Source organism: Toxotes jaculatrix, chromosome 3, assembly GCF_017976425.1.
Source record: "Toxotes jaculatrix isolate fToxJac2 chromosome 3, fToxJac2.pri, whole genome shotgun sequence".
Classification (NCBI taxonomy): domain Eukaryota; kingdom Metazoa; phylum Chordata; class Actinopteri; family Toxotidae; genus Toxotes; species Toxotes jaculatrix.
The window spans coordinates 14,654,331-14,678,718 of record NC_054396.1 but is presented as its reverse complement, the minus strand read 5'-3'; the positions used below and the strand labels follow the sequence as shown (position 1 = coordinate 14,678,718).

Genomic DNA, 24,388 nt, shown 5'->3' with positions numbered 1-24,388 from the left:
CAGGATTAGCATGCATGTTAAAACATAGTCAGGGAAACGCGCTGCACCCGCACTCCCGCGTCTGTATTAATGAAACACGAGAGGGTCTTTATCAAGACAGAGAAAAAAAAATAATCTTCTAAGAAGATGCAAAACTGATTCAGTGTTTACAATTATACTGAGGCACTGTGCATTTTATTTTTTCAATTATGTTGTGACAGAAGACAACAATGGCTTTCAGCTGAGTGGTATATCACTGGCTATGCTTCTTTTTAATGTTTAAAAATTGTAAGAGACATGTAAAAATGTCAATTAGATATTAAATATAGATCAGACTAATATGAAAACTAGATTTTAGGGAAAAAAAGAAAGAAAAATGCTCTTGCATTCATCACCAACTGACTATATCACAGCAATGACACAAATATGTGCATTGCCATGACCTACCTGTGTAATTACGACATTAGGGGAAATATTAAAGACCCTAAAAGAATATTTCCATCACTGCGTCATGATGAGACACGAGAGCAGTAATAGACAGAGGAAAAAGCTAGAAAAACTAGAATGGATGGGGAATGAAAGAAGGGGTGGAGCAAGGAAGAGAAATTGGAGAGAGACAGGAGGAAAAAGCGACAGAGATTTTTTTTTCTCTCTCTCTCCCTGTCTGGTTTTCTATAAGAGGAACGAGAGGAGATAAGACTAAAAGGACTGTCACTCAGAGGAACAATCCCTCCAGTGTCCCCTCTTGCTCCTGCTGCTCCTCCTTCCTCCCTCCCCCCCACTCCCTCCTGCTCTCCCTCTCTCCCTCTCTCTCTCTCCAATTTCCACAGATTCCTGCTGAGATAGAGTCGCTGTTCACAGGGACAGTTTGCTGACATCATCTGCTACATACTGAGTATCCTCCACTCTCACTGCCCTGCCCCACAACACTCCTGTGACAGGATGGACACGCATGTACACAAACACCCACAGACAAGACCATTTCCACCCTGTACAGATCTCAACTATTAGTATTAGTTTCATCAGCGCTAATAATTTTTAAAAATGTAAATCTTCTTCTTCTTAAATCTTCTTTAATCTTTAAAAGTACCATTTCTGTAACTTAAACCCTATACTGACCAGACTTTTGCAGTACAGTGTAACACAATTCAGAGGGAAGTTTCAAGCTCCATGCTGCAGTAGTAGGTGCACATCTTACGGATATTAGCTACGGCTTGGATTGTATATGTATCGAACAGGTTTTGAGCAGAGCGTGACATCAGGGAAACTTATTTAGGAAATTATGAGGTCAAATGTGCCCATTACGCTGTACGGCACGCATGACAGCAGAATAAACCAACCACAGAGAACCACGGGTTAGACATGCTTAGGATTCAGTATGCATAATGTGTAGGAATTGTAATAAAATATATACGGATATACAGATATAGCCTCTCTTTCGACTGTTAAACGCAGCAGCAGGTAAGTAACATACAAATTGCAGCTAGCATGGACAGTGCTCCATGTTGTGCTCAAGTGAGAATGTTGCAAAAATGTTTTTGTACATATTGTAGTTACTGATGAATTCAGCAGGTTCTACAAATAGAGTTTAGGCCTTGTTTTAATAATCAATTATTCTGCGGAATATTGTTTTCAATCAAGTAATTAATTGTTCAGACTGTATAGTGTCAGAAAAGAGTTAAAATGCTCATCACAGTTTTCAAAAGTCCTGTTTTGTCTGACCAGCAGTCCAAAAGTCAAAAATATATTAGGACAAGGAAAAGCAACAAATCTTCACATTTGAGAAGCTTGAACCAGAGAATGTTTGGATTTCTTTTTTTACTTTAACTTTAACTTAAACAATTAACTTTCTGTCAACTAACTGATTACTCTAAATCTAAACATTGCAGCCCTACAACTCGTACATCCTTTGCTACCCTCAAGAATATTACCAATGGTCACACAGAGAACAGTCAGAACTGGAGTTTCAGCACAAGTTTGTCTTTATTTTTCAAGGATTACTGTTCAAGTCAACTAAAAAACCCTCTGATATAACTGCTTTTCATGGCTAAAATTCAGTTCTTGCCATTTAAAAAAATTGAAAGGAAAAGAAAAATTATTGAAATATGGACAAATGATTTCGAAACCACACAGCAGCAGCCAATGAATCCCAGCCTGAAACATAACATGACCTTTATCACAGCTGGAGAGCAAGATGCTGACAGTGAGAGATTTGAACAAAGCTGAGGAAATCAGTGACTTCAGTATTTCTCTAACACTAGCCAATGTATTTATGCCAATAAATTGGAAACATCCAGAAAAGAAAAAAAAATTGATTGCTGCTAATCAAAAGAATTGATTCAGACTTTATCAACAAAGAAGAAAAAAAAGTTCAGATTATTTAAGACAAATGCATCAGGAAAAGAGGAGGAACTTCTAGCCTTGTGATGGAGCAAACTGGATTAAGTCCATCTCCATAAAGGGAGATAAAACAATCACTGTTTCACATGCGTTCAGCATTCCTCAGTCATTGCATTTCAGCAGACTGTCTCCGGGCCCAAGTTATCGCAACCCTGATACAGAGGCTGGTATTCCCCTCACCTCTACATGACCTCTGAAGCTGTCTCTCCCCGTGTCCAGCACTGTGACACAGTGTCAGGCTGACGTGAGTGCAGCCGAGGTCAAGACTGAACCATCTTTTTATGGGGATCAAAGACATACCGTTTAAAATGCAAGTGAATGCTAACAGGCTGACAGTCTGCTTTGGGCTCCTCTTCATTTGCTGGTCCACCTTTGCTTCCACCCTTTCCTTTCTTCTTAGAGGTGGAGGATAACAACTGCTTGGTTTCTGGGCAAAGACCCTCTGAAGAAAAACAGACAGACAGGTCAAGCAAAACGGCTGAATATCCATCTATCTTTCTATCTGTATATCATTCTATCTAGCATACTATACTGTCCTACACTATGTACAGTACTCAGGTCAACTCAATCATCCCAGTGTAGGTGTATCTGATGCATGATAGAGATCTTTTCTTCCCTGTTATGTGTACACTGGGTGCTGTACCAGTGCTGGAGCTTGCTCAGTGTGCTGACCTCGAGATCAACTGATGCCTTCATCCTCCTGATGTAACTGATGAAAATATCTCAGATGCTCCTTGAGTCTCTGCCTTATGGTCACTAGGTTCATCTGCCTCATCCTGACACGTCCACCCCAATATCGTGTCTCCTCTATCTGCTTAGACACACTCACCCCTCCGCCTGCATTTGGGCATCGTTCTGAGCCACACTGAGCTGTATCCTGTGAATGCTGAGCTGCTGTTCGAAGGCTGTTCATGCGTTCACAACACATTCTTCTACGCAGACATATCTGCCCCCTTTTGTCTTTCTGTATGTGCACGTTTCATGGACAGAAACTGCTTGTTTGCTGTTGTGCACACGGAAGGTAAGAAATGTTCTGGGTTCACTGCTTTGCACGCTGGCTGTCTGACCTCATGTACCACGGCGCCAGCATTCTTCTTCTTATCGTTATGCCAATGTGAGGGTTGTTATGGTTGCAGCGAAGCCAGAAATCTCTTCCTGTTATCTATGATCAGCTGAAAACGTCCGTTTGCCACCACAAAACACACTCATACACCCAAACTTAAATGGTTTGTGTTCACACACAAGTGACACTTTTACAATGTTTGTCCTCTATGAATTTTTTTGAATGTTTAAACATAAAAGCATTTATAACATTTACTATATAATAAAAATACTGTACAGGCTTCAAGGGGAATGGGATTATCACTGGTGTAAAAATCAATTAACACCCAATGAGAACATAACTTGGGTAAATTGGCAGTTGTGGACAAATAAAATGGGGTTAGAAGCTAAGTTGACAACATTTATTTGGGATGAAACATAACACCAGTTTTAAACCACTGTGCTTTCGGTGCTTAGACCAGATAAGACCACGCAGGAATGATAATCTTGTTGTCCCACAGGAAAACTGTAACACAGTCATTGCGAAAGAATCAAATACTAAGGACGACATCAGTGACTGGCTGATGTGTTGCAGAATTCCACTTAAATATCAGTGATTGTCACTAAAGTTTCAACTTTTTACTTTTGTGATGGCACATGTGCAGTTTACACAGGCAGAGAAACGAAGAGTCTGTATGCGTCACTAGAAAAGAATTAGGCATCAGTACGACCGTGTCACAGTAGGTCTGCATTAGATCAATCGATAGACAGAATTAACCTACAAATATTCTGATAATCAATTAATTGTGTCAGGCATTTTCTAAGCAAAAATGCTGACCATTATGTAATTACAGCTTCTTAAATGTGAGAATTTGCTGCTTTTCCTTGTCTTATGTAAAGATCAAATTCATATCTTTGGGTTTTGTTACGTAACTAATATCTTTCTTGGGTTTTGGACTCAGAAGGGCATTTTTCACCATTTTTTGACATTTTATAGATCCAACTCTTAATCAAATAATCAAGAAAGCAGCAGGCAGATTAAGAGATAAAGAAGATGATAGTCAGCCGCAGCCCTAGATAAAATGCAGGTATGAGCAGCAGAGGAGTATTTGACAATGAAGTCTGCATGAAAGCAGACAGACTTTTCTGCATTTTAATTCATTCATTCTCTTCATCTTATATTACGGGTCCTTAAGAAAAGGTAGAAGAGAAATGACAAGGAAGTCTGTTGAGAAACAGGTAACCAAATACACACCAGTAGCAATGATGGGAAATCACAAGGAAGTTTACAGTACTGAGAGCTGGTAATGAGTCATACAAAGCCTTATATCAATACCTGTAAGAAGAGTAAAAACACCACAACACTAACAACAATAAAAGGTGCCTTCACTCGGCCAGAACTTTATACATAAATGAGATAAAGGAACTTCAAAGAGTTGACGCCTTTTCAAACCACCATGTTCTTGTGTGCCATCATTTAAATATAAAACTTGCAAAAGGCTAAAGTGCCATAACGCAAAACGTCTGTTAAAATGTCTCCAGTAAGGGAAAGACCTACACCTATCATGACATTGATTCCAGTGTATTAATTAAGTTCCATAAGAGACTTTATCCAGGTATGTTGCCCCATTAATTACTTAGCTACCCCTTATCTGCAGAATAGTGCCATCTTTACCCTAATGCCCGCGGGGAGTCTCAGATGAACACCACTGAATGTCTGCATTATGTTCATGCCAGAACATGTGTGTGTCAGTATGTCTGAGACTTCTGAGTATGCAAGTGTGAGGCAGTGAAGAGGATGTAGGTGAGGTTCTCTTTCTAAATGTTTTTGTTTTCTCTTCCCTCCCGGTGTGGAGCCGTGGGTTTGGAGCAACAGAAGGTAAAATAAACAGAGAACAGACTTCCCCCGGAACACAGGCAATCCCCAGAGGAATCCTGGGAATGCAGCTCGGGATGTCGGGCCTACCGCTCTTACCACATCCTGAAAACTGTCCGTAGAACCCCAAAAGCCAAGGAAAGACAGAGAGTGTGCTCTGGATGTGTGTACTGACAAGGAGGGATACTTATTTATCCTGCTCGATGTCACACTACACATTATCGAAAGAACCAAATGAGTTTAACATACGAACCATCAGTAGTTTTTCTACTGTCGTTACATGTGGAGGTTCTTACCTTGTATCCGAATCTTGAACTTCCCGCTCTGTCCAAACCCACCTTCGATAACGCCACTCTCGCCTGTGGACAGCGTGACCTTCAGCCCCACAAAGAGCTGGAGGTTGGTCTCCTTCTTGAACAGGTTGCGGCCAATCACGGTGTAATCATCACTCACCTGAGAACAGAAGAGAAGTGGGGAAACCGTATTACTGTAAATGGTGTGTGCATGTGATCTAATTAGCACTGTGAAAATGTCAGGATGTGTTTTAGCGAGATCTGCTGGTTCCTTCCTCTAATGTCTAAATCTTGCGGTTTATAATGATTTTACTCTGCCTTCATGGCTGGATGAGGAAGAAGAGCTGGTTCTCTGTCCTGTGCCCTCATCATCCGCACAGTTCGCTGTTAGCCACAGGCTAGGATCGCCGCCTAGCTGTCTACCACTCTCTCTTTCATCCTCCTGCACATTTTATGCTATATTTGTTTGTATTTCTTGCTTATCATCCATCACTAAGTCAATCTAACCTGCCACTAATCTGATAATGGGAGGGCACCACTGTCTCCTGCTCACCCCCACCGCCAGCTCCTTCTCTCTCTTCTTCCTAACCCTCATTCATTCTTGAACATTTGACCCTGATGTCCCTCAAGCGTGACTGATGCACTGATTAAAAAAAAAAAAAAAATACAGTTGCTATACACATCTGACAGACCGTATGAATTGTGACTGGATGAGGCTGTCATATCTCAGCAATGCCAGTAATGTGTTCTTTTAGGAAAGGGAATTCTTAAGTCTTGATACATAACTGCCTCTTTCTGGGCGACAGATGAACGGAGAATGTAACGTCACATGACCACGGTCTGACCTCTCGCACACGCTGCTCCACTCCTGAGTCAGTGACTGGAGCTGTCAGCAGCCTGAGGTGCTAACAGCAGGAAACAAGTTCGCACACTTGACCCCTGACCTGAGTCTGGCCTCGCACGAGGGTGCGAACAGAAAAAATGAACTGTAACACGCAGAATGACAAGAGTCATAACATCTTCAGTGTGCACACAACCGAAAACGCTAACTGCACAAAGTCGGGGAGGGTGTTCACTTTTTGAGAAATTGTCGAATCAGACGAAACAACAGAATAAGATAAGATGAGATACAGATCAGTATGAACTGGACCTTGGAATTTAAGACAGAACATAAAGGCAATCACACAGGAACAAACACAAGAGCAGGGAAGAAAGAGAGAGAGAGGGAGAGATTCTGAGTCCGAGGGAAGTGAGGGAAGAGTCAGGTTGACTCACACAGTTATGTGGGTATTCCTGTGCCACTCAGGTGTGTCCAAACAGCGCCAGCCTCTGACAGCTAGACAGAGCTAGTGGCGTCAGGCGGCCACCCACACGCACCTCTGTGTCACAGCACATGCTAAGGCATGCGCTCCCACGCATGCCTCAAAAACTGCTCAGCAGGGCTGCATATGCATGCTTGTTTGTGTGTACGTGTCTGTTTATGAATATACAATAGGGGCTCTGTCTGAGAGGCACGCTCCAGTGCCACCAGCAATGAGAAACATCCAAAGAACCAGAGTCAGAAGAAGTACAAGGTGACAGAGAGGGCAGAGGAGCAGAGGTCAAAACTCAAAGGTAAGAAGAAAGTCATGAAAAAGACCATTTTAAATAACACACAAACTGAGTAAGTATCCACTTACCCTCTCCACCTGTCCCTCCTTGTGTTTGGTCTTGTAGATGCGCAGACGAGGCAGGGCAGTCTCAGCATAGCTTTTATCTTCAAACCCCTGTAACAGGCGACCTTGGAAGGCTAACCGGCATGCATTGGCATGGATGTCTGTGTCCAGCTTGGAGCCAATTACGAGACAGAGTGGGGGACATGTGACAGGCCGCTCAAACTCCAACAAGGCCCATTGCTCTGGGTCAGGTCCTGAACTCGTCTCTCCCTGGCCCGTGATGTATTCGTCCTGGTAGAAGTACTCCCTGTCGAAGGTGAAGGGTGTTTCCACGGAGCAGGGCAGTGATGGAGGTGGTTTAGTGTCAGAGGGGAGCTCAGAGGCACCCACGGGTGGCAGACCAAAGAAAGTCACCTTCGCCATAACTGTCTCATGACCCACGGTGATGTGGAACTTGGCACGGGTGGCAAGAGAGCCCTTGAAGTAGCCTATCTTCCTGACAGAGATGACAGCTGCATAGAGGGTGCGCAGGGACCCTGGGGTGCATACTACCCCCCGCTCTAACAGTTTCGGGTCAAACTGTGTCACACAAACTCCCACACGATCCCCCTGCATGGCCCCCGATACTGGCTTCCTAAACCTCTGCACTGATTTTATCTTCTTGGTTACCTGATATCAGAGAGAGTAGAGACATGAAAAATAACACAGTGTAAACATGTTTTGACACAACATACATTTCAAACATCAATTTCATGCAAATTTTAACAGAACAAACTGGGAAAGACAGGTACAAGAGAAAGCAAAAACTGTACAAACACAGACTACAACGGGACTATGCTGCTTAAAGTTCATAGCTCACATGGTTATCGGCTCACAAAATGGAAAATATAGGTTGATTTTGACAGCCGTAAATGTTTAAGATGAATGAGAAGACTTGGAAACCAAATGTGAAATAAAACAAGAGATAAAATACAGAAAACACACCAGTTATTATCTCCAAAGTACAGGAGTGTTTATATCATATTTAAAGAGAAGGCCTGATCTTAATATCCAATGAAATTAAATATACACATAGGAAAGTAACTAGCTTATTAAATCCTTTAGTTTAAGTTGTTTCTTTCTTCAAAAGATAACAGAACTTTTAAAGAGCTAGTCAAAATATTGCTTTTGCCCATTTATGCCTAACGCAATCCATGATCAAATTTACTGAGGTCAATTAATGCCAGAAAGTCTTAGGAAATTTGAAACTCCTGTATGTGGTTTATTTCTTGGGAGTGAAAATTTTGTTTTTTTTTTTGTAAATAAAAAAATGTGAAATAAAACACTGATAAGATTTTTTTTTTAATTATACTTGATGTGTTTTGTTTTGTTTCACTAAATTATTAATCTCCAAAAAAAACACAAGTATACAAATGGCCAGTTAAAAGAATTTGTGTTTATCTTTCAATGTATGATTGTCATCATAGATTCTGTGGTGGTTTTATTTTTGTCCTCTACCACACACTGACCAAATCGACAGCAGTCCGCCTGGTTGAGGATCCGTAAAAGACTGATAATTTAGCCATTTGCTGCCACCAAGAGGTGAACATGATAACTGCAAACAAAACTGCTGAGCCTAGCTGAAAGTTTGCATCTGTTCTATATTACCCAACTCCTGCGCTGCCAGTCCACCCCCAGTCCCCGCATCCTTCTCTCACATTAAACTGACACACCCTCTGAACCCACTCGGCCATCCCTCCCTCTGTCTGCCCACTTCCAGTCAACTTCTGAACTTCCGAACCTCTGTGGTTTCTACAAAGGCATTTCCATCTCTCAGGAATGTCAGTTGCTTGTAAATATCAGAGATTCGGGATTCCTGCCTTCATACCTTCAGTGCTGGGATTTCCACAGTGTCATTGATGGCCAGTGACCCCTGCAGGATGGTGCCAGTCATGACTGTTCCCTGACCACGGATGGAGAAGCAATGATCCACAGCCATCAGAAGGTCACCTCCGGGGTCTCTCCGAGGGAGGTATGTCTGTTTCTTTAAAAGCTGAGGTAGACGACCAAAAAAAGGAAAAAGAAAGGCACATTTATTCACATATCTATTTAGCGATCAGTCTGGATTTATGGTAGCTTCACAAACACCGCCTGATACACACTGTCTTGTGTTATAAGTGCTGATCTGAGCCAAATGTGCGAATAGTACTGCTGTTTTTCAGGAAATAGAATGATAATTCTTCTACTGCAGCATAATGTGTACAGTACCACTGTTTTATATATGTTTTCATTCTGTTCCCAATTTGCAGAATTTGAAAAACTTGACAAGAGAACAGTGTGACTGATAGATCAGCCAAGCTGATATTAGCTCATTGCAAATACATTGACATCAGTGAATTATTGTTGGCCAATAATTAAGGAGAAAATACAGCACAAAAATGACAAAGATATAACTGAAGCAACTGAAAACCAGTGTGTGTTACATAAAACATCCAAGAGCTATAGGTATAGCATTATCATATTTTTAGAATATCTTTAAATATCAACATGTGCTTTTTTGAGCAACATTAGTAACAATGGAGGGGCACCAGTGTGCTTCCAGACTTTACCTCTATTAACTCTGGCACTCCCTGTGGCTCCTCTGTGTCAGGAGCCTCTGGGCCCCCAGGCTTCGCTGCCACAGCAATAACTGGACATTCCTTAAATCTGACCAACAGGAAAAAAAAGTCATGCTGCAATTACTTCATGCTTTGATGCTGAAGTAATTTTACTTCAAATGAAAAATGCTGAAATAATAAAACAAGTGGGCCTGACAGACAGACCGCTGGAATGTACAGAGGAGACACATAAAGTGTGTCGAATGAGGAAATTTGACAAGAGATTCAATCCTGTGCCACTGGAAGTATATCGGATGCCACAAACCATTTAGCTGCCTAAGCCCACATTTCACAGCCACCACCCTCAACACTTATCCCAATTTACTATTTTACTAACTATACTTTAATATTAAATGCAGACCTGGTGTTCTCCAGTGTTTTGTGCAGTCTCTTGGTCATCTTCTCAATGGCACTCTGTCTCTTGTTGGGTGGCAGGAGGTCAATCTTGTTCAGGACAACCACCATGCGAGGGCAAGTCAGCTCTCCTATCAGCAGACACTCTGCAGTCTGAGTCTGCACCCCCTTCACCACGTCCACCACCAGCATCATCAGGTCAATGATTTGGGCACCTAGAGAAGGCAGAAAATGCAAACAATAGTCAAGAATGTACCTGATATTACATGGAAGAAAACAGCACACAGAAGCACAATAACACAGTTATTTGCTGTTAAAGATGCTTAGTGCTTTTCTGTTTTGCATCTATAAAAAGAAGTAAAAAAAATCTAAGCAGAGCCAATGAGGAAACTATGGAGCCGACAACAGCAATATAAACAGGAATGGACACAGACACCCAAGAATAACAGCAGAACAAGAAGAGAAATTAGGGGAGGGGTGCATGGAGGCAAAGAGACAGTAAAAGGCTAGAGGGTTGAAACTGGAGCTGGAGCTCTCTTGGTTGTCTTTCCTTTCCCTCTTTTCTTCTCCTGACTTTGGCAGTCTCTCTTTCCTGTGCTCCCCTCTTTTCTCTCATTCTATTTGGCTCCCTCTCTTTCCTGTTCTCTCCCCACTAGGGACAAGAGGGGAAGTTTAATACATACCCCGATCCCTACAGTTTCCTTCCTCCCTAATCTACAGCATGTGCCACCCCACTGGTTTCTAGGCTTCATTTAGTATGTTGGTCACACAACACAGCAGCATTTGCTGTTTAAGCACCTCTACTCTGTTTTAATGCCAGGACCATAACCTCTATCAGAGTCTGCCTATGTCACACTCTTTAAGTTTCAAAAAAAAAGTGGTATATTGGTTTTTCATTTGTGTGACAAATGAGGACTAAAAGAGAAAGCAGGTAATTATCTGCTCTGGATCCATAAACCACTGTAGTTATTTCTCCTTATACTACCAACCATCCAAGTCAATGCGATATGATGAACCTAGATGCTTGCAGAGAGAAGGCGCCCTCTGCTGGAGAGGTCACATCTCTGTGCACTCACAGTGAGAATATACTGTAGTATATACAGCATCCTACACTGGCCATGACTGCAGCATTTAGACAGATCTTTGTCAAGAACACAACAGTGGAACATGTAATAATGTATCATATCAGCCACCTATTGTGAAGTGTAATAAATAAATAGCAGTGCATTCTCACACATGCTGGCATGAAGCATTATCTATGTTTGTGTGAACTGTGAGAATTGCATAGAAATGTTCAGTTTTTACAGTCGTTTGTCTTTTTGGATTTTCTGATAAACTTTTGAACAGATGGAAAAGACTTTAGCTAATATAAGGCTATGTTTTTTCCTGTTTTTGCTATCTGCCTCACACAGCTAAAAAGACTGATGCCTGAGAAGGAACTTCATCTATGGACCTTCAGATTAAAAATCAGAAGCTCTATTGCCTTTGCTGTTTTTTTTATTCAGCAGTTTCAGTCGTTTTCCAGACTGAGGCTCTGTTACATTTGAATGATAGAGTGTGTCCAGTGTTAAGTTTAAGATGGTTGGATTCAGGGTCCTGGTATTGTGTGTCACTGTCATAACCTACTGAGACACTTGAATGGAACAGAGCCATTGTTAATTTTAGTATCAGCACCTATTATTTTCCTGCCATGACAAGTGAATTATACAGTGAAAATAGCCTATTTAAGAGGTACATACAGTTGTGTATGCACACAGTTGGCAGTTTAGTAGGAACACCTGACAAAAACTAATGTAGATTATGTATGTCATGCAATAAACTCTACTTCCATGAAGGTTATGTTCAGAAGTGATTGTAATATTTACTCTGAGCCTATTGATGTAAATAAAATGGATTTTTTTTTAAAAGATAAACACCTGAACATAATGCAATACAGCTCAAAAGCACCACAATCTAAAGCCTCTAAGTTGAACCAACACCTCTGTAACAGTTTGACTGAACATAATAATCTTCATAATGCCAGAATAAATTTCAGGGCTGTTGTGTTGCATTGCATGAAAGTATCTAATAAACTGTTTTGAGTGTAGCTGGTGAAGTATGGTTGCTGCCGCCTCAGCCTGTATCATCAACCACTGTTGTCATGGTCGTCATTTCCTGCCTGTATGTGTCCTATGATGTATTTACGACCTCTTCATCTACTATCATCAGAGTGACATCTGGCACCAAAACTTGCAGAGAATTCAAAGACCTCACCCCCAATGATAGTCCGGATGAGAGAGGCGTGTCCCGGACAGTCAACAAGCGTGAACTGCAGGCTGTCATAGTGCTGCTGTCCCCCGCTGTCCCGCAGATGATCGGGTAGATCCACCGTGAAAGAGGAGAACCCGAGGTCCAGCGTGATGCCCCTCTCACGGGATTGCGGGTTCTTGTCGAAGGCAGCCGTGGAGGCTGTGCTGCTCAGCGCCCTGGCCAGCGACGTCTTCCCGCTGTCGACATGTCCGAGCACTCCAACGTTGAAATTTAACGTTTTGGCGCGGCTGTCACCACCAGACTCGGTCATTTTACCCCAGCCTAGAGTATCGTTATCTGGCGTAACGTGTTTTACTTAACTCTCACCTGAACCTTGGACTCAGCTCGTCAGGCAGTGCTGCTAGCTGTCCGCTAGCATTTCCTTCGTTGGCACTGGTTAATTAAAACCGAAACACATCGAGCAACACGCTATTTTAATTACTTTGTGCTTATAAAATATACTTAGCTATAAATAGGACTTTACTTTGGCTTCAACAGTTGGGAGAAACTACTTCCCTGTGGTCAGTCGCTCTATCCTCAGGCCAACATGCTAAAACGGAACGTTTTTTCAGTCACTAACAAAAAAAGAGGAACTTGGTCTGCCACTAATGGCTCTTTGATTAAAAATTATTTGCAAAACGTTAAATGGCGATGAAAAACCTCTATCTTATGTACTTCTTTGCAACTCTTTTCTACTCACTGTCAAGTTTCTCGTAGTTTCTACTACGACAAAGCAGCTGAAACACAAACGGAAATGTAACCTTTGAGGGGCGGGATTCTGAGTGATCAAAATGATTGGCACAAATTTTAGCCAATAGCTGTGTCGTATGAGTTCACAAGGTCCAATCGTTTACTGGACACTGTAAAGGGGAGGTACTCCAAGGTATCACTTCCGTCAATTTTCCCTAGTAACCCACATGGAAACCGATTTTCCTGTGTTTTGAGTTTCGGCGCCGATTTCGGTGAGAAATAGTCCGAGACACAGGAGACGTTTTTGTTCGCTTTAACTCCGCTTTGCATTTTTTACTTCACATACTGGTACAAATAACATAACTATGAAGATCGAGGAGGTAAAAAGCACCACGAAAACTCAGCGGATCGCCTCTCACAGTCATGTCAAAGGACTCGGGCTAGACGAGGCCGGGAATGCTAAACAGTCCGCATGTGGTCTGGTTGGCCAGGAGGCTGCTAGAGAGGTAATATTCATGTTTGACTGCACCAACGTTATTCGTGTTTTGTTTGGAGGAAGTACCTATAGAGCTGATCATGTTTTGCAAGGAATGTTTCGCTCAATTCAGGCTGCACCAACAAGCTAGCTGAATTAGCACAGTGGTGTCGCTGTTTCATACCCAGGTCATGAGTGAGTTAAAGGGAGAGTTACCTCCCAGAGGTCACGTTCATTCATGTTAATTTCAAATATACTCTGTTAAACGTTTGATTTGTTAATTATTAACCAATTCGGTTAAAGACTAAAGGTATAGATGAATGTAGAGATAAGTGGATCTGTAGGCAAAGGAGACACAAGGGGACTGTGGCGATACTGTGTGTGTTACTATACTGGCATAGTAAAATAATTATCTTTTATTTATTCTATTTGATTATGCCAGTATTGTAACACACACACAGATATTACAGGAGTGTCCAGGGTTTCAAAGGTACTGAGGTGACATTGCTGAGACTAGAAATTACAGTAGCTTCTGCCACTGTCAAGCTTATGGATAATTTCAGTCATAGCTGTAACAATTAATCAATTAATTGACATATTGACATTTTATCATTGTATGTCAATACATAATGGCTCTATATTTTTTTGTCACTTTCCAGGCTTGTGGCATCATTGTTGAGCTCATTCGCTCAAAAAAGATGGCAGGAAGGGCAGTGTTACTGGCGGGACCTCCTGGTACAGGAAAGGTGAGTGTTCACTATTCATCCACTAGAAAGACAGTTAAGTAAACCTTAACTGAATGTGTCTTCTGTTGCTGCAGATTGCGACACTTAAATCCCTTTTCTACCTCTCCTCCCTTCAGACTGCCCTCGCCTTGGCTATAGCACAGGAGCTGGGAAACAAGGTGCCTTTCTGTCCTATGGTCGGCAGTGAGGTCTACTCAACTGAAATTAAAAAAACAGAAGTACTGATGGAAAATTTCAGGAGGGCCATTGGTGAGTGTCACCTAAATAGTTAATATAAGATCAAATTTCAAACTTATCACCATAGCTTCAGCAAACCAAAACAGAGATACAAAAACTGACAAAATTAAATAGTCACCAGATTTCCAACTAAGACCTTTTCTTTTCCACCAAATGGAACCAATGAAGTGTGTTAACATCAACGTCATGAATTATCCTGAGTAACCAAAATATCATCTCTGAAAAAACACAAGACCACTTTTATTCCCTCATTTTATACTGTGACCTTAAGTGCTCAGTACCTCACTGAGGACTCAGTGGGCAGAAAGAGCAAGTTGTCCTGCTCAGACCATCCCCATGAGCTGAAAGCCAGCACTCTACAGCGGATTTATGAGAGTGGTGTTGAGTAGGAAGGAAGGCCTGAGAGGGGGAAGGGGTTTGTCTGACTGCTGATGGCACCTGTCACTTGGGAGGAAATGGAGCTTAGGTAGAGGGGAGAGGTGGTCATCAGCACCTTTGCTCCTCCCCTAGAACAGGATCTGCAGGGGGGTGGGTTTCATACAAAGGTTGTCATCACCCTGTCGATAAGAGCACCATGACAGACAGTCCCTGCCTTAAGCCATGCTCTCTGACCCCCACCACAGAGGATCATCCACCTGTGAGCTGCTCATACACAGGGCTGCAGCCTGCATGATAGAGGAGCAGGAATGTGATCATGTTACACAGAACGATGCTCAGACGTTTCATGGGCACGCGCACACATGTTCTCTCCCTGTAATAAAACGCATTGTTCGGTAGACTGAGGGATGTGGAGGCCTAGTTGATGTAGGAATATAAAGGCCCAATTGAGTTCTCACTCTGTATTCTGCGTGTGTGTGTGTGTGTGTGTGACTGTAATGTCACCTGCCTTCAGGGCTGCGTATCAAAGAGACAAAGGAGGTGTATGAAGGGGAGGTGACAGAGCTGACCCCCTGTGAGACTGAGAATCCCATGGGAGGCTACGGAAAAACCATCAGCCACGTCATCATCGGTCTGAAAACAGGCAAAGGCACAAAGCAGCTCAAGGTCAGATTGGGAGCTATAACAGTTTTTTTCTATCCTCTTTCATTTGTCTTTCACTTGTCTTACTGTTACTTATAAAGCAGGTTGTTTCTAGACATGATTTTTTTATGAGCATCTTCCAGGTCCTGTTGAAAATAGGACCTTGGTCACTGACCAATTCAAGCAATGATTGTAGTAATCACATTAATGCTTCATGAGAACATTTAAACTCAGATAGTATAGTATAACTAAATACATATAATGTTTTCTAATGATGAACAAGGGAAGATCCAGTATATTACTGCCAGTAAATATATCTCTTGTCTTGTTTCCTTAGCTGGATCCCAGTATTTATGAGAGTCTTCAGAAAGAGCGCGTGGAAGTGGGAGACGTTATCTACATTGAAGCCAACAGCGGAGCTGTCAAGGTATCACTATACTTTCATGTGTTACTATCTCACAATTGTCACAAATTTTGATCAGGCATATACAGTTTTACTTACAAATTAAACAGTGTAAGTAAAACTGTATAGAAATTCTTGGTTAGGCCAAAGTTGAGTGTTTTCTGTCTTGCCTGTCCTCTTCTGTCCTTCATGGTGACATTCTTTCATCTCTCTCAGCTCTGCTGCATTTCTGCTGTACTCTGGAATGAGCCTCTCTCATTCCTGCAGCTCTTCTTGCTCCCTCTATCTCGCCATCTCCCACAGTGCTTCTTTTCCAGCAGCGGGTCTTGTGGCCTGTGTTGACAGGCCGCGATGACGGTTCTTTTAATCGGTACAGGTGGGCCCGGGGCGCGGGTCGGCTCTAGTCAGAGGCCAAAGGAGGAGGGCTGGACGACACATTTGTTACTGTTGACAGCCATCTCATGACCTGCCGTCTCAAACCCTTTCATCCCTCAGCCACATGGCCTGCCCTCTGCAACAGGCTGGCACTGGGTTCAATCATACACCTGCACTCCCTCCTCTCACACTCTGTCTTTGTTTCACCGCTGTGCAGAGAGATTCATTTATATTTAAAAATGGGTCGTTTTTTTTTTAAATTACTAACACACTTTGGTGTCTTTGCAGAGACAAGGTCGTTGTGACACCTTTGCAACAGAGTTTGATCTGGAGGCAGAGGAGTATGTGCCGCTGCCCAAAGGTGATGTTCACAAAAAGAAGGAGATTGTCCAAGATGTGACATTGCACGACCTGGATGTCGCAAATGCCAGACCTCAGGTACATAACTGTAAATGCCCTTTACCATCGACTTAATATCAGTCCAGCTGCTACCTATATTTTCAAAATAATTGTTCATTATTTGATCTTAGGGAGGCCAGGACATTCTCTCCATGATGGGACAACTGATGAAGCCCAAAAAGACAGAAATCACAGGTAGGGAAAAACTACAACTACCCAAATCTAAACAAAGCCAGCAGTTGACTTTTGTTGTGCCATTCAATGCTATTTTATACTTTTTCCCATTTTAGATAAGCTGCGTGCCGAGATCAACAAGGTGGTGAACCGCTACATTGACCAAGGCGTAGCTGAACTCGTGCCTGGTGTGCTATTTGTGGACGAGGTGCACATGCTGGACATCGAATGCTTCACCTATCTCCACCGAGCGCTTGAGAGCTCCATCGCTCCCATTGTTGTGTTCGCCTCTAACAGGGGAAACTGTTTAATTAGGTAAAGACATCCAAAATGTGTTTTACGGCAAGAAACACAATCTTCAAAATGAAAAAGAGTTTTCTTGCCAACATGTAAGATTTGTAATATTAACAGTCATCTGTTGTTCACCAGGGGGACAGAGGACATCAGCTCTCCACATGGGATTCCTCTGGACTTACTGGACAGAGTCATGATAATCCGCACCATGTTGTACACGCCACAGGAGATGAAGCAGGTGAGTCAGGTGGTCTCCATATTCGATGTATGACATCTCGTCTGTGCACGCGTCACTAATGAGGCTGTGGTTTGTAGATCATCAAGATCCGTGCTCAGACTGAGGGCATCAACATCAGCGAGGAAGCACTAACACACCTGGCAGAGATTGGCACAAAGACAACCCTCAGGTAAAGACATACATTTTGTGTGAGTCACTGTGAGTGAAGATTTGAGCAGCCTTACATTAAGTGTTACGGTTTTATCCATAGACAGTGTTTGAGCAATTTTACCACCTGAACAGACATAGAACAATTACAAACAACTAAAGAAAAGGGGGAAAAGTGTTAAGTGAAAGTTACTAATAGTTTTAGTATATATGGATGTATGTGAGCATACTGGCTCATGTTTCTTGTCTCCCCACAGATACGCTGTGCAGCTGCTGACACCAGCCAGTCTGCTTGGCCGTGTTCAGGGAAAAGAGACCGTGGAGAGGGAGCAGGTAGAGGAAATCAACGAGCTGTTCTACGACGCCAAGTCCTCCGCAAAAATCCTCCAAGACCAACATCACAAGTTTATGAAATAGAAGTGGATTTCTATATTTTTTTTCCTCCTTTCTTTTACAACACAGGGCTGTGTTATCAGCCGGTTGTTACATGGTTCACTTTATGTCTTCAATCTTGCTTTTCTCCATTGTCACTCTCTCCACCGTGTCTCATTCTAGTCTCCCTGCTTCTGCTGCAGTCACTGTAGTAGTTTTGTTCTAATAAATTTAAAGTTTTATTAATTGTTTTTGTTGATGAAAAAAAAATTTTTTTTGAATAAAAAGGAAAAACACAAATTGACTCAGGTTTTCTTTAATATTTCTGGATTGATTTATTACATTTTACTGACATTTAATTCATTACTGGCACTGGCATATTTCTAGCTTTTATTCATCTCAAATAATTTTTTTTTTTGCCATAATTGTGACATTGAAACCCTCACAATCATATAGGCCAAATTAGGTTTATTTTTTAATGTTAATTTAGAAATGCATGTAAGGCTCACTGATGTTTTGCAGTTTTTTCACAAGTTCAAATGTATCATTTGAAGCATTGCATATGTTCAGTGGGTGAATCCCAGTGAGAAGAAAACAGAATAATGGTTAAATAAACACAATTTTCTATTTCAAAAATTATTTCTGTGTATAGAAATTAAGGGATGTATTAGTACTTATTTAGCAGTATTAACGTAAGTGCAAAAACATGCTGTAACTAACCCTTTTAAGTGCAAAAACACAAGCAGGACTCTGATTAACAACATGAGGCCACTTTTAAAAAAAATAGCTTAAAGCAGAATTTTTCATGGACTGAAGTGCAGCTGGAAAACAACTGATCTCAAACCCCTAACATGGAACAGGTGCTGTCCAATCATGGGCAGGAAGTCCCCTGCTATTTTCTGACTGGTCGAGCTGTACGTGTGTTGAAAACAGTCTCTGCTCCTGACCTCACTCCACTGAACACAGAGGGAGCAATTTTGCCCATTTTCTCTGCGAAGGAAGAGAAACAACGATCAGAATATTTCTCTGTTAATGAGGCAGGAAGAATGGTTATGTAAGACTGAAGATATGCTTTTTATAAATACACACACGTCATTTCTCATCCCACTGGGTGAGAGAGAGAGAGAAAGCAGAGTTTGACAGGAATCTCCCATCATCACAACCCTCCGTCCTCTCTGTATATGGAGTGGAAACTTGACCGTCATAGAAAATACCCCTCATACAAACTCACTGCCAAAATTGAACCTTAGTTTAACCAGACACAGAAAGAAAAATACCGCTTCCTCTCAGTTCCAATCTCTAAGAATGGTGTCAAATCATATGGAAGTGTGTGCGTGTTTGTGTCCTCACCGCACTCCTCCATTACTTCAAATGTCTTGCTCTTCGCTGGCCCACCGGTACCCAGTTTGCTTTTTGCTTCAGTCAGGTCCTCGTCTCTCACTTCAGGGCGCTTCATTTGTTCATCTTCCTCCTGACCTGGCTGAAGGGCGGTAAAAAGGAAGAAGCACAACAACACATCAGAGATTTCTGGCACTCTGCAATAATTCCTTTCAACAATATGAGAAAATATATTCTGTTTTAAAAACTCAGTGAACTCACTTGAGACATGATGGTTGAGTAGTTGACGATACCCTGTAAGAAATTCTCCTCTCCACCTCTTGTCAGCTGTCGCTCTTTTTCTCCTGTGTGTCTAGCCCAACACACACTCACATATATACACAACCAAGCAGAGATTCTCCAGTGGACAATAAATCTGTTCTTAAGAGCAATAAATGACGTAATGAGTGCACAGGCTCCTCCTTTTTTCTGTCTCTCTGCCTCTGCTTTTTCTCATGGTCTGCTGTCTTCTCTGCAGCTTCATAAGAAAATGATGAGATCACTGCTGCAACTGGTGGCAATACATATCCCCAAATAAATCCCAGAGATGCAATAATATGAGAAATATCTGTCTATGTATTCTCCTGCTCCCTCCTGCAGTCAAATTACTGCTTTCTAACCGCACTGGTAACAAGCAACAAAGTTCAAAAGATATGAATCAAAAGATAAGCAGCTGTCAGTTTTAAAACATCAAACTTCCTGGCAAACTTTAAACCGTGACAGAATCACATACACATAGCTGTAAAAGCATAAGGAACATAGACTAGGATAAGCGTTGCATTGCCTTTAAAGAATGCGGTTCCCACCCCTTCCTGCCCCCTTACTTTCCATAATTACATCATTATTCAGCCCTCAGGGGGCCCTAAGATCACTGGCAATTAGCACAGAGGAAAGACCAACAAATAAACACGCAGTGTTTCCCATCAGCATGTTAATAAGTGGGTGAAATCCAACCTATTTAGCTCTCATAGAGTAAAGAGTGAGTGACAAAAATGCCGAATGCAAACGTAGCACGCAAACCCACGCGTGACAAAGTGTGCACTTTGCAACAATTTGTGGCAACGAAAATGTCTCACTTTGTTAAACTAGACCTATAACCTATATTTATGCAAACCTCCAGTGGAGACACCGTGTGCATTGTTTGTAGTGCACATAACAGAAAAAAGGCTTATGAGAATAGACTTGTGGGCATCATATTTTATGAGACAACTAAAATAAATCCACAGGTTTTTATAAACAAACTACAACACAAGTCCTTGATCGTCTCATCAAGCCAAATATAAAAGTAAGAGTCCGTAATTTATACAGGTTTTATTTTAACGACTATTTGTTGTCTCATGCTGTGTAATGTTATGCACATTCAGATTTTACTGAAATATGTTACTTAAGATGGCCTGAATAACAGCTGGGACCTTCTAAAGATAGTGGAGTACAAAATGCTGGTTTTTGGTCATCTGAAATTCCAACATTTCATACTTAAATTACAACACCACAAATATGAATTAAATTGCCTTGTTGTATTTGTGTAGGACTACGTGTCCCTGTAGCAAATTCATTTTTCAGTTTCAGTTGTCTTAAAATACATTCATCTTCTTTTTCACCCATTTCTTCGTACTTGCAAGTACCAACAAAGGAATGTTACAGTGAAAACATCACACGCGCGCGCACACACACTTCAGACTTAAAAAAACTTTCCATTTTTCTTGTTGCTTTCTCACAGCCAGTAACCATCAATCAGTAGCTTTTTAACTACTGTTTGTGGCAGTAGAGAAGTTTTCTCCCATTTTTAGTCAAATTTACGTGTGTTTTTTTCTGTACTGGGGCAAGAGCTGAGTCCTCACAAACTGAATAAGCCGAGTCTCTGTGAGAAGAACGGCTACGAGCACACCAAGTAGACACACTGCTCCCACGCCAATATGGACCAGCCTCAGCAACCAACCGCTGTCACAGCAGAAAACACTCTGAAACCAGAGGATAAAAGAAGCTAAAGTTAGGGCCACTGATTTGAACTGTATTTAACACAAAAATACTATCAATCTGCTGCAGTTATATGCATTAAAATCTGTGGATCAGGTTTTATTGGAAAATCAGCCTTAAAATGAATGTACTGCAATGTAACGGCTCGACATGAGTGGAGAATGAAGAGACAGAGGTTCTCTTGTACCTCAGAAGCTGCTGTGACACCTGCACTGACAGCAAGTGCCAGTAGTAGGAGCGGTGAGGGCAGCAGGCCTCGCAGTGGTTTCCACTGACTGAACTGGAAGTAGCGGTGTATGTAAAGGAGGCTGTGTAAGATGCGGAGACCCATGTTAAGGCAGTTTGCCAGTATGAAACCAACACCACCAGCCCACCAGGTCAGCATGTAGGACAAGAAGAGGAAAGACACAGACAGAGCCAGCATCACCAGGTTGTACCTGAGGACAAAACACAAACACAGTGTTAACTGACAGCTGCTATATGGTGTAATGACTGTATCTGAGTCTTGTGTATTTTTACATTCTTACTTGTCAACCTCTTCTTGGCTCATGGCAGCAAATACAAAACACTCTGTAACACCGTTTACAGCGAGCAGGAGGACGTAGCAGCTGTAGCATCGCAGCAAAGTCGGCCCTTTAATAAAGTTAAGTATAATATAATTAAGAATTCCAAACAAAACAAAGTTTTATACCTTGGTTTGTGTCATGGTTTGTGACTGGATCATAGCTTACTGACCTGCTCCACTGCTCAGCAGAGAGCCGCCATAAATATCCAGAGCCAAGTGAGAGAAGGCATAGCCAAACACTGTGATAATCAGACCAATCACCAACACCAGTTTCAGCAGACATTCCAGGACATCTGCTGCAATGGCAACTTCCTCCTGTGGACACAAAACAAAGTAACATCAACAACTGATGTTCACACCAGCAATTCATGCAGACATGTTTGTGTTTATTTACAAAATTCAGACCTGTTTCTGACTTTTGACATCACGTCCTCTCTCCAGCACTTTGGCAAAAAAGATGTAGAAGCTTTCCTCAATAGGCAAAAAGATGAAGCGTGCCACCATGGAGCCCAGATTATTGACGATATCATAAACACCCTGATCTCCAAAGCTGAGGACATTCAGGAAGGTCATGACGTAACGCTCACCCTCTGTCAGGATCTGCTTCAGGAAGGACTGCTTGAAGAAGCTCCATGTCAGCTGGGCTAGAGTCCAATCAACCAGCGGCTACAAAAACAGTGGATGACGATAATTAGTCCTTCATGCTAAACAGCACATCTTAGAACTCGTCACTTTAATTTTGTGCTCCACTACCTCTCCATCTGCTCTACAGGGAAAGAGATCTCCAACGCTGTGCAGGGGAAAACTCTTCTTGTTTGCATCTTTAGATCCCAAGAAGCGAATAAAGTAGACAGCATAGCACAGCACCAGGAATCCTGTGTACACCAACTAAGAAAAGGCTAAAATTATTAATTATGAAAGACATGTTTACAGAAATAACAATGGAGGCTTCAACTGATGTCTTACATGAGCAGCAGAGAAGATGTAAAGGCCCCATTCACGGGCCAACACCACCAGCACCACAGTTATGCTGCACTTAGCGATCATTGCTAAGCTCTCAGCGACCACCTTCAGGCGAACAAACATGTGCGCTTGAGCCAGGACCCAGAGGGGCTCAGCCAGGAGCTCCTGCACTCCTGCCAAGGCAAACAACACCACCGCAGGGCCGTAGTATGGGACAGTCTGAGGATCTGGGATCTCCAGGAGCCACAGCCACACACAGACTAGCAGGGCTGCCCATAACACACCAAGAGGCAGCCTGAGGGGTAAGAAAGGTAAAGACACACAGGCAAACATCCGAGCTGAATACACAAGATCAAATGAAACCTCCTAAGTGAAATTATTCTGTAAATCCAACTCACGTCAGCCATAGCAGGTTGATAACTTGTCTCCAGCTGTGGCTGGTCCCAGATCCCCCACTCAGACAGGCTCTCCGGAAAGCCTCTCTGGATAAAAATACTAATGTGGAGTACAACAGTGTGAGCCTGCAGAATAAAGACACAGAGAAAACACACGTTACAGCAGCTGGTGCAGTGACACGTGGCACCATTGTGCTCCAATCACAGCACCTGTCTTCTTTACCTGACATTGACAACCCCAATCAGCTCTTTGGACACAAACCGCAGTGTGAATGCGTTCAGCAAGAAGGTGAGCACACGGAACATAACCTGAGATTAAAGAAACAAAACAGCAAAAACACACCAAGACCAAAACATTAGCTAACAGAACTTTAAACACCGGACTAGTATGGTGTTATGGTTCAGCTGTGTGTGTGTTCATGTACCTGTAACAACACATTATACGATGCGAGAGTGGACGCATTCTTCAGTACATCCTGAGAGCTCATCTTCACTTCCTCTGACCCGCTTGAAACTTTTATCAAGCGTCAATTCCACACGTGACCCGCAGCTTTCTACGACGGAAAGTCATTATAGAGACATAATGTGAAAACCGCCAGAGCGTCTGCCTTATAAGCCGACGGCGACACTGATAATCGAGTATGAGCAGAAGCAGCACCAGCAGCAAGCGGTGGAAACACTTCCGTACACAGTGTAAGGAGACGCGTTACGCGCTGACGTCACAGAACATCATGTCCAGCGTGGTGCCGCTAGAGGGCGTAACCATCCTTCTCATTATCTGCAGTGGGTTACGCAAGTTATGTCCCTTGTATTCTGTATGTCCATTTCTGTGAAAATATTTGTCATCAACATATTGAGATGATTAGGTGACTACTATATTCATAAAATTCAATTTGCCAAAAAACGAAATGATTTAATCTCTCTGAAAGATCTTAGAATCTATAGTTCATTAAAACTTTATGACAAGTATTATTCACTTCCCAGCAGATAAAATATTTTAAAGGTTTTCAGTTTTATG

The 24,388-nt window shown here is 42.2% G+C and overlaps 4 protein-coding genes across 5 annotated transcripts; 1 reads left to right on the top strand and 3 right to left on the bottom strand.

The window, feature by feature from the left end:
* Window positions 1-1,943: 1,943 nt before the first annotated feature.
* Window positions 1,944-13,293, bottom strand: eefsec (eukaryotic elongation factor, selenocysteine-tRNA-specific). The gene is made up of 7 exons (XM_041033225.1): window positions 12,488-13,293; window positions 10,242-10,449; window positions 9,833-9,929; window positions 9,112-9,276; window positions 7,269-7,913; window positions 5,593-5,749; window positions 1,944-2,821 (listed from the first exon to the last, which is right to left on the bottom strand). Exons 1-7 carry the CDS (start codon window positions 12,792-12,794, stop codon window positions 2,640-2,642), a joined length of 1,761 nt encoding a protein of 586 aa, XP_040889159.1. The 5' UTR covers window positions 12,795-13,293; the 3' UTR covers window positions 1,944-2,639.
* Window positions 13,294-13,427: 134 nt separating this feature from the next.
* Window positions 13,428-18,405, top strand: ruvbl1 (RuvB-like AAA ATPase 1). The gene is made up of 11 exons (XM_041033228.1): window positions 13,428-13,719; window positions 14,348-14,434; window positions 14,551-14,683; window positions 15,564-15,715; window positions 16,029-16,118; window positions 16,758-16,907; window positions 17,000-17,063; window positions 17,159-17,357; window positions 17,472-17,574; window positions 17,652-17,743; window positions 17,979-18,405. The coding sequence occupies exons 1-11, from the start codon at window positions 13,579-13,581 to the stop codon at window positions 18,136-18,138; spliced, it is 1,371 nt and encodes a 456-aa protein (XP_040889162.1). The 5' UTR covers window positions 13,428-13,578; the 3' UTR covers window positions 18,139-18,405.
* Window positions 18,406-18,480: 75 nt separating this feature from the next.
* mustn1a (musculoskeletal, embryonic nuclear protein 1a) lies at window positions 18,481-19,845 on the bottom strand. Its single transcript, XM_041033229.1, has 3 exons — window positions 19,693-19,845; window positions 19,444-19,573; window positions 18,481-19,083 (listed from the first exon to the last, which is right to left on the bottom strand). Exons 1-3 carry the CDS (start codon window positions 19,699-19,701, stop codon window positions 18,986-18,988), a joined length of 237 nt encoding a protein of 78 aa, XP_040889163.1. The 5' UTR covers window positions 19,702-19,845; the 3' UTR covers window positions 18,481-18,985.
* Window positions 19,846-20,253: 408 nt separating this feature from the next.
* On the bottom strand, window positions 20,254-24,049 carry rft1 (RFT1 homolog). Of its 2 annotated transcripts, XM_041033227.1 has the most exons (11): window positions 23,796-24,049; window positions 23,594-23,679; window positions 23,374-23,496; window positions 22,979-23,270; window positions 22,766-22,900; window positions 22,600-22,678; window positions 22,418-22,455; window positions 22,183-22,327; window positions 21,975-22,080; window positions 21,635-21,884; window positions 20,254-21,431 (listed from the first exon to the last, which is right to left on the bottom strand). In XM_041033227.1, the coding sequence occupies exons 1-11, from the start codon at window positions 23,856-23,858 to the stop codon at window positions 21,267-21,269; spliced, it is 1,482 nt and encodes a 493-aa protein (XP_040889161.1). In that variant the 5' UTR covers window positions 23,859-24,049; the 3' UTR covers window positions 20,254-21,266. The 2 variants fall into 2 exon arrangements, with proteins under 2 accessions (XP_040889161.1, XP_040889160.1); XM_041033226.1 differs by having other exon boundaries at window positions 22,418-22,678.
* Between the last annotated feature and the right edge of the window lie 339 nt (window positions 24,050-24,388).

What these genes read in the sequence shown, in the direction of transcription:
- eefsec (XM_041033225.1), bottom strand. Translation starts at nt 12,794, where the DNA reads ATGACCGAGTCTGGTGGTGACAGCCGCGCCAAAACGTTAAATTTCAAC. An exon ending in CATCCGGACTATCATTGGGG is followed by an intron (nt 10,450 to 12,487) that starts GTGAGGTCTTTG and finishes TGCCTTCTCTAG; the next exon opens with GTGCCCAAATCATTGACCTG. An exon ending in AGGAGGGACAGGTGGAGAGG is followed by an intron (nt 5,750 to 7,268) that starts GTAAGTGGATAC and finishes TTCTGTTCTCAG; the next exon opens with GTGAGTGATGATTACACCGT.
- ruvbl1 (XM_041033228.1), top strand. Translation starts at nt 13,579, where the DNA reads ATGAAGATCGAGGAGGTAAAAAGCACCACGAAAACTCAGCGGATCGCC. An exon ending in TCGCAAATGCCAGACCTCAG is followed by an intron (nt 16,908 to 16,999) that starts GTACATAACTGT and finishes ATTTGATCTTAG; the next exon opens with GGAGGCCAGGACATTCTCTC. An exon ending in GGCACAAAGACAACCCTCAG is followed by an intron (nt 17,744 to 17,978) that starts GTAAAGACATAC and finishes GTCTCCCCACAG; the next exon opens with ATACGCTGTGCAGCTGCTGA.
- mustn1a (XM_041033229.1), bottom strand. An exon ending in TGAAGTAATGGAGGAGTGCG is followed by an intron (nt 19,084 to 19,443) that starts GTGAGGACACAA and finishes CTTCCTTCGCAG; the next exon opens with AGAAAATGGGCAAAATTGCT.
- rft1 (XM_041033226.1), bottom strand. Translation starts at nt 23,858, where the DNA reads ATGAGCTCTCAGGATGTACTGAAGAATGCGTCCACTCTCGCATCGTAT. An exon ending in CCTGTAGAGCAGATGGAGAG is followed by an intron (nt 22,679 to 22,765) that starts GTAGTGGAGCAC and finishes CTGTTTTTGTAG; the next exon opens with CCGCTGGTTGATTGGACTCT. An exon ending in TCTGCTGAGCAGTGGAGCAG is followed by an intron (nt 22,081 to 22,182) that starts GTCAGTAAGCTA and finishes ACTTTATTAAAG; the next exon opens with GGCCGACTTTGCTGCGATGC.